General features: G+C 42.9%; 1 protein-coding gene across 1 annotated transcript in view; it reads right to left on the minus strand.

The window, feature by feature from the left end:
• LOC133130995 (transmembrane protein 263-like) overlaps positions 1-13,277 on the minus strand; it is a 64,352-nt gene continuing 51,075 nt past the window's right edge. Inside the window, exon 3 of the mRNA XM_061246051.1 lies at positions 1-2,425. Coding sequence (XP_061102035.1) covers positions 2,145-2,425 — 281 coding nt within the window. The 3' untranslated portion in view covers positions 1-2,144. The remainder of the gene's footprint in view (positions 2,426-13,277) is intronic.

Here is a 13,277-nt window from a genome sequence, read left to right on the forward strand (position 1 = left end):
TTTTGTGCTTCTTAAAATACAGAGTTACTTTATTTGTAGAATACAGCATCAAGTTTGCAAAAATAGTTCTATAATAGACAAAATCTAAACTGTCGTCAAAGTCCAATTTACAGCAACAGATCCTCTGATACAGGAAATTGCTACCAGAATCTAATGGGAAAAATAAATGAGCAACAAAACAACAAAAACAAAAAAAAAAAAAACAATGGAAGAAAAAGAAATATAATTATACCATACTGCATACTGGAAACTACAGCCTGAAGCATGCAATGCACTAGCATACACGACTACATGCCAAGCAAGGGATTTCATTTGAAACTCCTAATGAACATACGAGAACTTCCTTAAATACACACTTAGCCGTGGTAAAAGATTGGAAATCCACGTTCCGATTTTAAGAAAGAAAAAACGGAAAACAAAAAACAGCTCAGATCTGCAGCGTTAGCATGACAGGGTATACTGTAACAATAAAAATAAACGCACGTTTTAAATGAGAAAAAGCATGTGCATGTAGAATAATAAATGCAAATAGTAACAGCTGTCCTGTTCGGGAGCTTCTATAAAACTCCTGGGAAATGCAGCACATCTCAGTATCCATCTAGTCTACATAGGCACGTAAACATACATTAATGCAAGGGCATGACGTAAACACCGATTCCCCCATACCTCACCCTGCACATGATTCAACATTGACACGGTGCTCTACTGAAACCATTCAGGACCTTCTGGCAGTCTGTGTGCATCATAGTATTGTACAGATGTTTGTTTGCTGTCATAATTAGACTGTCTTCAACTGACAAAAAAAAGCGCCCCCTTTCCCTAGGTTCTTCCTGTATTCACTGTACAAGAGGGCAACAGTGCGATTAGTTTCATACTAACCTTGCAGCCAATACTGCTGTTCATTTCTCAACCGTTCATTCTTAATCTTTGGGCCTTCTGTTTCAATCCACCTCATCTAATGGCTTCTTTCTCATACGCGCACTTTCCGAACCAGCCCTCATGTGAAGAGATCGCTCTGCCTCTGGAGTACCACTGCTTGCAGACACAGCGATGCAAGTTTTTTTGATAAGTGTTCATTTTCTGACAACAGCCCGCTGATTTCACCGGAAAAAGGGCTTACTGTTCAGAAAAAATGAGCTCCCCAGTCAGCTCATCACTAAAAACCAGACGTCTATATTTAAGAGCAGACAGCTGATGAACATCCTTTACTCTGAGACCAGTGAACCTATCATCACAGATTTTTTTTTTCGCTGCCTGCTGTGAATTTCTCCGGCATGCGTGGGGAAACTTCATGCAGTGATATAGATGACACACTGATTGGAATTTGCTATACAGGGCCTACATCGCATCAAAACTGTGACATACAATCTGAAAAGAACTAAATCACAACTGCCACTTTAATGCGTCTTGAAAAAGCAGGTGTAATAGAAAAAGATTTAGTTTCTTTTTGAAATCGTATTTTTTGGAGTTCAGTTTAATTTTTATCAGGTCTAAACTTTGGTAAAACCCACCAATTTCTTCACATATTTAAAAGCACATACTAAAAAACACTGATGTTCAGTAAGACAGAACGAACATGATGCTTTTATGTACAATAGTGTTCTTTACTATAGGAAATAATGGTCCATTTCTAGAGAGTTCTGTAGACAGCAGAGCAACACTAATGGAGCCGTGCTTCTTCGAGGACGTGAATAAAGCATTCACACAACTTATCTTCAATAACGGAATGAAAAGCACGTCGGTTGCAAAGCTGTCGTCGGGCTGTATGTTTCAGTTTGGTCCAAGGTTAAAGGGTGTTCTGCTGGCATTTATCTGTGTGAAAGTAATTGTTGTTAAATCCCGTTCTGCCGTCAAGTGGTGTCGATGATATCGCACTTGCTTTCAGGGATCTTTCGAGACTAAATCATGTGTATCGCGCTTCGCAGCTCCACAACACCCCCACACCGAATCCCAAAACCCATACCGCCACCCCCCGCCCCGCCCCCCCCGCCAAAGAAAATGCACCACAAGCACTGAGGTTTACACCTTACTTTGTTATCCTAACTTATTCCTGTGTCAAATGTACCAAACCTCAGAAATATCCCTTTAGGTACTCCCATTGCAGCAAACAAACGAAAAACCAAAGCCTAGGTGGGTCGGTGGGACTAGTCGGACTTGTCCTTTTTCTTTGGTGTGACTTTGCTGACCACCGCTGACCCCACTGCCCCCACGCCCCCCGCTACTGCGGAGACGCTTCCCTTGACCAGGCCCACCCCGGCGGCGGGGACGGTCGTGACCACCGTCTTGGTCAGCTGGTAGCCCTTGCTCCCCGCCCAGGCCACGCCTCCCAGGGTGGCGCCCACCGCGCCCCGCGTGATGTTGAAGAGTCCGCCCGTCACCCTCCAGATCACGCCCGCCTCCGCTTTAGGGTGGCCCTTCTCCTGATCTGCAACAGACAGAGGAGAGGACCCATTACACACACCGCCGAATAGAATAGAATGCAATAGACTAGAATATAATAGAATTAAAAATAATAGAATGTAATGCAATAGAATTGCAGCGGCCCTTCTCTTGATCTCCAACAGACAGAGGAGAGGAGCCATAACACACACTGCTGAATAGAATAGAATGCAATAGAATAAAATAGAATGCAATAGAATATAATAGAAAATAATATAATACAATTGAATAAAATGCAATAGAATAACTTTATTTCTCCAAATGAGAACTTCATAACAATCCCCCTCTGCCTTGTGAAACTGTTTCCGACAGTAGACAGAAATAAACTGGCTGGCATTCAATCAACACTGACTACTAATTTTTTCTTCTTCACAAACACAATTTGTGAAGTTTCGTGAAGAACAAGCATAGACAAAAACAGGTCTCCAGAGACAGGTGAGGTATCAGAAACACTTATACCACAACACACTTTCCTATTAAACAAGCAACATTAAATCATATGGCCTAAAACTAGCTATACTTGGAAGCAGGGGCAACACTTGCAACCTAAATATTTGCATTGTTGGCATAAATCGATGCAGCTTCCAGTTTCCACATGTTTCCGCCATTAGACATGTTTGCTAAAGAAGAGCAGGGGGCAGCATTTTTGAAGGGTCACCCTGACACTGCTGGCTTAATCAAACCGGTAAACTGGGAAGCAGAAACCTTCATTCTATTTAAACCAAACATCCTTACACTCCTGGCAAGGGTAAACCGTTCCGTTCGAATCTGCACACTCCCCGAGCCTCGTACAGTAAGCTTCGCATTGACCGAGGTGCGTTCTAAAATGAATTGGCCTGTTTAAAGTGGGGTCCCAGGTGGGAAGTAACCCTGGATTAAAATGACCCGCGCATTCATTAGGCGTTTGTGCGCACTACACAGTTTCTCCCTCAGACTCCCCAGAGCAACAGTGTGAAGTCTCAGCAGAACACATTAGAGCCTTTTTTACAGAAAGGGATTCGACAGAGCCGGGATTACGCATGAGTGCAGCTGTATAAGCAGGACCAGCGGAAAAAACATACGGTCCCAAATTTTAAAACATGATTTAGCGGGTGCATGCTGAAGGAACAGTAACTAAATAACATTCAAGATTCACACTTTTGGAATTGGGTTCCACCGCCTAGATTGTTTTCTTTCAACATGATTACACAGGTAACAGCAAAATAGTCCTGTGTGACTCCCTGACTTGATTGATCTGACTCGGTTACTGCAAAAAGCTTTTCAACTGATATTTTTCCCCAGCAGAGCAGTACAGAGAGTACTGTGGCACTGCTATCATTAAGGTCAGCTGAGTGAAAGGAGATAGAGAGATTTTAGCAATAAAGTATCATTTGCAAAAATAACATTAGAACCATATGGCCTTGTACAGTAAGTAAAAAAAAAAAAAAAAAACACCAAAAAAACTAAAAGAAAAGAAAAACACAGGAAAGATGAAGTTGGAAATATAAAGGTAGACTAGAAACACGGGTTGCAACAGAAATAAATAATTTTGTCATTTCTGTCGGATTTGAAACACTGGGAGACATTTCAGACCCCTTACCATACCCCTTAACATACCAATTGAATATACAGTATTCAGAAATCAATTTGTGTTAATAGATTGAGGTAAAGATTTACAGTAGGACAGTTTCAGACCATGACCCATTTCCAAGTCATACCAAAGTCTGATACTCTATTCTGATTAACACATCGAGGACTTGCAAATATAAGCAAACTGTGAAATTGTGGATTATGGGCCGACTCTTCCCCTGTACTAGCAGAACCCCACGTCTGATGATAAAGAGCTGCTCTGTATAATTTGGCACGAGAATGGCACATGCTCACTTTCCGCATCATGGTGAAAGCCACACACATTAATCTCCTTTCCCACCTCCCCTTTGACTTAATTCATTTAAGAAACAAAACAAGGTGGAACGGGAGTGAGCCTTCTGGTAGTATGTCATTACAGTTATTTAGTTGACACTTTTATTCAAAGAGAATTACAGTTGACTTGACTGAGCAAGAGCCAATCCCCCCTGGAGCAATGCAAGGTTAATGGCTGTGTTGCACGGATCTTATCATGATTACACTGGGGTTTGGACCATCACCAGTTCTGGGTCCCAGTCAAGCAACTTGGCTACATGAGTAAAGACATTTTTACGGTTTTCAAGACACTTGGTGCTTTAAAGAACAACATTTTTGATGACAGTGTCAAGTCTGGTTGCTGAGGCAGCTACTTTAAACAACACACTGCATTTCAGGGAATTATTAAGAAAAATAAACCATTGGATTTATAGATTTATGTGTAAACCATTAGATTTAGACTACTACTACTCTGGGGTTGGCACTTTAAACCATACACTAAAATGAAGGGAAATTAAGGGGAAATGGACTATTCAATATACTATAAGCTATAGATTTTAGAATTTGTACATTCATACACTATTGATACACACTATACATCACTTGTTTTTGTGTATGAAACCAGGCACAACTGAATTCCAAATCTGCACATTAATTAGAGAATACTTGGTGTATTTGAGTTCCTTTCATAACTGACCGACAGACACCGTCCAGTACTACAGTGTGTTTGCAACCAGCCTTCTTCCCTCCCGTTCTGCCAGAGCCAGGAAAATGACGGAAAAGCTTTTTGTGACTGACAAACACATTTCCATTAGTGCGCCTTTTTGACATTTCCATAACGACTTGACAAAGATCTGCAGAATGTTCACCTGTCCTTCAGCTGCTGTGATTAGCCATGAAATGCATTTCTGAAAATGTAGCTTTTTTATGCTCTTTCTGAAGGTAAATTCTTTATTTAACTATGCCACAATATAAGTAAACATTTAATGACAAATTGTTTGCTGAAAAAGACCCGCCAACAATCACAACAATACATGCTCCCAGTGTTCTGAAAAAGCTTAGAAATGTGAAAAAACATGAATGCATGAAAACAATGATATCCCTGCTGACAGACACTCACCCACCCACTCACAAACACGCACACGTGCACACACACACACAAACACATTACTAGTTACACTGACAGCTGAACAATACACTTGGTAGCAAGCCGAAACTGTATTTAACACTGTCATCGCTGAGGAAAACGGTTCCTGTTCCAAACAGCATTGGTCATCCCCAGCCTCAGAGTCCCCGTGTCATTTGGCAGAGTGCCCCTACAGCCACAGGGAAGCTGCGGGGGCTATTAAAACGCCTGCTTTGCACAATCACCCGGCTCTGAGTAAACAGCTGTAGCCTAGTGCCTAAGGTACAGGACTGGGACCCTGAGCATTGCTGGTTAAAGCCCTGGTGTAGGCACGACAAGACCCGCTTGTACAGAGTATTGTTTGGGACACGGAAAGGTTATGTAAATGAAAGTAGTCATGAAAGTAGTCATGTTTAGTTTTTTGTTGCTTATCCATGTTGCAATGACTGCTTGTCTGTGATTCACGGACATCAACCAGTTGCTGGGTGTCTTCTCTGGTGATGCTCTGCCAGGCCTGTATAGCAGCCACCTTTATATGATGCTTGTTTCGGGGGCTTGTCCCCTTAAGTTCTCTCTTTAGCATATAAAAGGCATGTTCAATTGGGTTCAGGTCAGGTGATTGACCAATTTTTAGCTTTGAAAAACTCCTTTGTTGCGTTATCAGTATGTTTGGGATCATCGTCTTGCTGTAGAATGAACCACCGGCCAATGAGTTTTGAGGCATTCGCTTGAACTTGAGCAGACAGAATGTTTCTATACACTTCAGAATTGCTACTACCATCAGCAGTTATATCATCAATGAAGATAAGTGAGCCAGTACCTTCAGCAGCCATACATGCCCAGCCTATAACACCCCCACCACCGTGTTTCAGAGCTGTTCCATCTCTCCTCCATACTTGGCTCCAGCCATCACTCTGATATAAGCTAATCTTCCTCTCATCTGTCTGCAATACCTTTTCCCAGAACTGCTTGGCTCTTATAAGTACTTCTTGGCAAACTAACCTGGCCATCCTGTTTTTGCAGCTGGCTTGTATCTCGCAGGGTAGCCTCTGTATTACTGCTCATCAAGTCTTCTGCGGACAGAGGTCATTGACAAATCCTCACCTGACTCCTGAAGAGTGTTATTGATCTGTCGGACAGGTGTTAGGGGATTTTTCTTCATGATGGACAGAATTTGTCTGTCATCAGCTGTGGAGGTCTTCCTTGGCCTGCCAGTCCCTTTGCGATTAGTAAGCTCACCAACCCCTACAGTACCAAACAGTTGATTTTGGTCAGGTTTGTCTTACCATTTTATTCTTGTTTCTCAGTCTCATAATGGCTTCTTTGACTTTCATTGGCACAACTTTGGTCCTCATGTTGATAAACAATAATAATAGTTTCCAAAGGAGATAGAAAGAACAGAGGAAAGACGCTGAGAGGTGTTGAGAGCTCACCTATAACTGCATTAAGGCAATTAAACACACCTGAGCAATTACACCTGCGATGGTGCCATGAATGGGGGGACTAAGTGTAAACACTGCTGTAATTTCTACCCTAAAATTACCCTTTAATACAATCTGTGAATGTGCACTATAACCACGTTAATTACGTGATTCCAAAACTAAAATAGTGGCAAATGAAGACATAATTGCCCCAACCATTATGGAGAGCACTGTATCACTGACAAAGCACTGTCCTGTCTGCCACACACTGAAATAAGAAGTGAACACAAATAAAGGAAGTGAAAGATGTGAACAAAGATGTCTGAAAGTGTGTCACAAACAAATTCAGGAACTGAAATAAAAACTAGTGCCAGTGTACAACTGACGGGTTCTTCATATTGAAGACCACAAGGATTAAGTTGAGTATGGTAACAGAGTGAGGGATCACTTTCCTGATTTAAGGGAAGTAGTTTATGCTGAGTGTGAATTATTTTACTCTGATGAATGATATCGCTGGCAGCACACCCAGTTAAGCTGCTGTGAATCAGAGAGGACAAATGTTCTGCCCTTTCCCGCCCCTACAGAGTTGAATCAGTAGCTCATTATCTAAGATGGTGTCATGGTCAACTCCATCTCAGAGACAGCAGGACAGAAAACGGATCCAGGCCAGGTGACTCGCCGCCCAACATGAGCACCGTGTCCGCAGACAGAAGCAGAAAAAACATTTTAGATATCCACTTTATTTCATGGAGGAAAGAAGACAATCCTTAATGCAGAGGAAGCTGTCTGTAGTGCAGTGTATTTCAGACAATTTATTGTGCTCAGTGCTTTATTGAACGATTTGAATACGGCAAACTAGACCAAATTTGAATTCCTTGCAATTCATTCCCAGTTATGGAATTCTGATATTATCGCGCTAGACACACGTACGCATATGTACAGCTTATTTTTTTTGTTCTATTCTTCTAAAAAAACAAACATTTGATGTGCAAAAACACCGCACCATGCACGCTGTTGCGCATTTCAAGTTCACATCTAAAACACAGTGGTGAGAAGGGGCAAAGCTTGTTAAAAAGTCTGGAACATGAGCGTTTAGGTTTGGCACACAGCACAGAGTCCCGTGGGGGCTGACACAGTTATGTCCCTGTTAAACATCCCTGCTCGGTTAAAAGAAGTGGAAATTTGCTTTCCCCATTAAATGTCACAGTGACACATACTGTATGCACATTTCTTAAAGACCCTTGAATCATTTTCTGAACCCTCGCCCGACTAATTACTAGGATGGCAATGCTTTCCGCTACTTGCAATAGAAAAATATGCTACTTCCTGTTTAAAGGAAACACCAGGCCCATGCTAATTCACTTGATCTTTGAAATGAAGCTGTTGGTCCTTTGCCTCTATTGACATGCTATCAAAGGTTTTATGGGATACAAAACATATGAGACCTAGAAACTATTTTAAGAACAAAAACATCATTAAAAAAGGAACTGTCAAATAACTGCTATTCAATGCAGCTCAATTTGATGGATGGTACAGTGCATCAATCTGAGAAAATAACCCTGAAAGAGGATTGATTCACTCTCCTTTTTTAATGTGCCACTTTTTTGTGTCAGGGTTTACTGCAATTTATTTTCGTTTTAAATCTGAAGACGTAAAGCTGTGGTCTTTCCGAATGCACAATCATTAACCTCTTCCTCACCAACAGACTCTACCTAAATTCTAGACCAGGCACCGGTACAAATACACAATTGTTTTGGATTCAAATACTATTCTGTGCTTGACTGATCTTGCCTGGTGCAATTGAGCCAAACAAGAGGACCAGAAGGAGGGCTGGCACTTTGTGAGAGTATTTCATTGGTTCCGATACACCAGTCAAGCTCTGGGAACATATTTAGGCCTATTGTTTGCTAATGTAGTATTTTGGCCGATGCTGTTTTCATTCCTTCTGCTACCGAGCTCATTAGCATATGAATGTAACAGAAGAAGGACCCACTTTACTGTTGCAAACCAATTCATGTACATGATTTCCCGAAATTGGTGTACACTCCTCCATTTTAGTGGATGGGAGGTTTGTATAGAGTACAGCTATCTATGAGTATACCACTGACCCAATACTACAGTCCAAGCACTGTCTTGTCTGCCACACACTGAAATCAGAGAAGGTAATAAAGCGAAGTTAAAATTATAAAATGAAAACTAAGATGCCTCAACAGTGTGTGACACATTTGGGAACTCAGACTCAAAAATAGTGCCAGTGTACTATTACGACTGGTGCTACATGGAACAACAAGTATTTGAATCCAAAACAACCCAGGTCTGGTACCCAGACCTAGAGCACTGGTGTTCGCTTCCTGCTGGTCTTCCTGCTCGTGCCACAAGTCTCCTGCAGCTAATACAGAGTGCAGCCACATGACTCCTCTACAGCAGGGATCAGCAGCTCACAGTCCTCCAGGGCCAAGACCTGCTGCTTTTCTACTCTCCCTTAACCTGGGAGGAAGGTGTGAAGACAGAGAGAAGACAGCCAATCAGCACTAATTACCTGGGAGAAAGAAAACCAGGGCTGGATTTGGATTTGAGGGCCAGGACTGATGACCCGTGATCTAGTGTACCCAGCCAAGCTCATGCTACAGTGCAACCCTCCTCATTTCACTTCACTGGCTACCTGTGAGAGTGCACACCAACATCACATCATAAAACCGTGATACAAGACAACAGGGCTGAGAGCGGAACAGCTTCACCATATCTTCAGTCGATCTTCAAACCCAAACTTAAGATACGGCCCCTCATGAATTCTGGTCCAGCCATCATGTCAATCCAGACCAATGAAATCTGGCCTGTGAAACAGTGCGGACATGTGACCTGTGGAGATGGCTGTTTGCCGCGTAGGGCACGCCCCGCACTGCCGCCGGCCCACTGTTTGCCGCCCTTGGCCACGCTCACGTTCGCCTTTCGACCGGCCTTGGCTGGAGAAGGAGATCAAATGAAAGCGATGGAAGATTACACCCAGAACTCAATGGCGGCGTTATCTCGCCCTTCTGTCCGAGACGCTCGCCCGCACTCGGCCGAGCTTCCTCACGGAGCCGCGGCCGATGGCGGAGCGCAAAGACTGCTGGAGCAGACACAAAGAGCCGGAGAGAGAGGGCCCTTTGTGCGAGCCACGCAGGTAATGAGAAATGAAATCCTGACCTCATCCCAGAGATAAGGCGCCAACCGGAGGTCGTCTCCAGACAGAAAACCAAGAGAAGCCAAAAGGCAAGATAATTAACATAAAAACAGCAAGTAGAAATACACACAGGGTGAGCAGAAAGGGTGGGGTTATATCGTGATGTAATAATTTGAAAAGTTGACAAGTGAGAAGTTTAAAAGCGATACCAAAAAAGGAGACCTTTTCCAGACTTTCATTTTAGCAAAACATAGGCATTAGCCTGATCGATTTAATTCACAAAACAAGCAGATTTGAGTTCTTTTCAGATATCCCACCGTGCTTGGAGAATATAATTCACAATGAACATAAACAGATTCCAGGAAACTGCCTCTCTTCCGCATCATTATGTAGGCTAATCGATCGGCATGACAGGCACTGAAAGCAGCTGCATGCTGTCCATCATCAACGATATGCAAAGTAAAAGCAGTAACACTGAAGTAACTCCTAACAGTTACCCAGAATCTAACGCAGTTACACACTTGTGTCTAAATCAGGCTGAGGGTGTTCTATAAAGGTGCAGGACCCTCTAGAGGAAAAAAGGAGAAGTCTGCCGACACCAAACCCGCACTCAAACAGCAACCTGCAAGAACTATGCGTGGCTAAAGGCAGAGCAAATTAAGAGACAAGTTGCTCCTTTGCTGATCACATTGCCAAATCATCTTCTTCCGTGACGGGTGGAAACAGGAAAAAACTAATTTCCCCCCCGGATTTTCACACGCCAGCCATATGTTGTTCCAGTGACAAAGCGAGCTCAAGACAACAGGAAGCTAAATTATCACCTGGAACCAGTGAATCAACAGAGTGTGATGACACGAGAGACCCTCCTTGCCCAGATATTACCGGAACACATAAACGGATACAGCAAAACTTAAACAACAAAAATATTAATCGCCATAGTTACAGTAAACCGAGAATTTTAAATTATAAGCTTCTAACTGACATTTTGACAATTTGTTTGTGTCAAAAATATGTTGTTCATTCATTCATTCATTATCCTAACCCGCTTATCCTGAACAGGGTCGCAGGGGGGCTGGAGCCTATCCCAGAATACATTGGGAGAAAGGAAAGAATACACCCTGGACAGGTCGCCAGTCCATCGCAGGGCACACACACCATTCACTCACACGCTCATACCTACGGGCAATTTCGACTCTCCAATCAGCCTAACCTGCATGTCTTTGGACTGTGGGAGGAAACCGGAGTACCCAGAGGAAACCCACGCGAATACTGCACCACCCATGCCGCCTAAAAAAATATGTTGTTTATATGGCAATTTGATACGACTTTCAAATTGTACGGTCCATTCAGGGTACTTTTAGGGTCTGTCTTTTTGATCTATGAAGAACTGCCCTGCAATTCAGTTTTACTGGGTTCAGATGTGAAAGCTTTGAAGCTCAATATCTCAAAACTACTGAGAACACAGCCAATTGCAACGTCACGATAAATGACCATGTATGGTCATTAGCCAGTGGGAGGCCATTGCGAGTTCTCCATAAAGCAAGCCCCCTATAAGAACTACTTTACGGTTAGACTGCCAGCTACCTCGCAAGCTGTCAAAAAATATTTTGCTCAGAGCTTGAAAGTGCAGGCTTAAAAATACTGTAACGACATATTAGAGTTGTCAGGTAAACTACACATTGCCGTGGGGCATGTATTTTGGGATGGCAGGAGGTACATTATTCTTTGGATATAATGTTAGAGCAAGCCAAAAAAACAACCAACCGACATTGCAGTGCACAAAGAATAGTGCGCCTGGCAAATGTTCTCAGCAAACTGTCTCTGTGGGTGTTCAGAGACGGTTTGTAAAATTCCGGATACGGATAAACATGAACACCTTTCCCCTGCATCCTGATCAGGGAAGGAGGCAAACTCAGCTGTGGAGGGCACATCTCCTCAGCGATTGCTTGCATTTGCCTAAAGCCAGCGATTCAGCCTTATATCATTGAACTGCCTCCATTTCCGGTGCTTTCCAACACAAGTCTATCTGCAAGCACCCAATATTGACCAATGATCAATCATCATTCAATTTAATCTTTTACAATGATGCTCTTTGCTATGACGTTGCCATAGTTTCTCTGCTTTGTAGTGAGCGCTGGAATTATTTATTTTTTATTTTGTTTATCGTGTCATAGTCTTATTCAATGGGATTGATTCCCCCCAAAGTTGATGTACTTGTATGGAAATTTGAATAAAAACAGGTTAAATTCATCACTCATTCAAAATAATTACATTTTCTTTGTACAGCGCTTTTCACAGAAGGCTGTCACAAATATTATTTAGAGTAACAGAAGGGAAGAAAAATGGGAAATGCCAGCCCAGATAGCAGATGAGCTTAACAAAAAGTGGGAAGGAAAAACCTCAAACAGTGGGGAGAAAAAACAAATACTAGGTACCCGGCTATAGAGGGGGAGCCCATCCTCTGCTGGCTGGCGAGATGTAAAGGTAGAAATATGCAATAACAAATCTATCAATCAAATCCAATACTGTACTTTAGGTTGCGTTGGTAACCGTTCAGGTAATACGCTAGCAGGTAACGTAGAAAGTCCACATGAATGGATTGTAAAGTATGGAGTTCAGAGAGGGGGGGGGTGCATCTGTTGCTCCAGGATGTGTGGAAGCCCATCATGCGAGACTTAGCGCATCTACCAGTGCAAGGACACGGCCACCATAACAGCGTCTGACAAATTCCACTAACTGTACTCAGAAAATTGGAGCATAAATCACAGAACGCCCAGGGAACGAACAGGGAGGAAAAACGTGGAAAGGAAAAAAGAAGAAATTCTTTCCAGTCGCAAGCGTTCGAAAGAACGAGGCGTGTCGCGTGACGCAGAACACGACACGCTATAATTACAGGTGGGGAAAAAAATGAAATTAAATAATTGTCATCGGGGTCATCACTATGTCGCCACAGTTTCAATGGAGGTGGAAGGGCCTGGAGCTCCTCCCCCTCCTCCCAGCACCACGCCTCAGAGAGAGAAAAGCAATAAAGAAGGAGACTTCACTCCCTCCGGCAAACACTCAGAGACCGAGCTTAATGTGCGCTGATGAGGTGAGAGAGAGAGAGAGAGAGAGAGAGAGAGGGAGAAAGAGGGAGAAAGAGAGAGAGAGAGAGAGAGAGAGAGGGAGAGAGAGAGAGAGAGAGAGAGAATGTGATCTTGGGATAACGAGCCCTGAGCTAAAGAGGTTTAATTGCGAAACTGAAGGT

The sequence above is a fragment of the Conger conger genome, chromosome 6 (genome assembly GCF_963514075.1).
Source record: "Conger conger chromosome 6, fConCon1.1, whole genome shotgun sequence".
NCBI classification, from domain to species: Eukaryota; Metazoa; Chordata; class Actinopteri; order Anguilliformes; family Congridae; genus Conger; species Conger conger.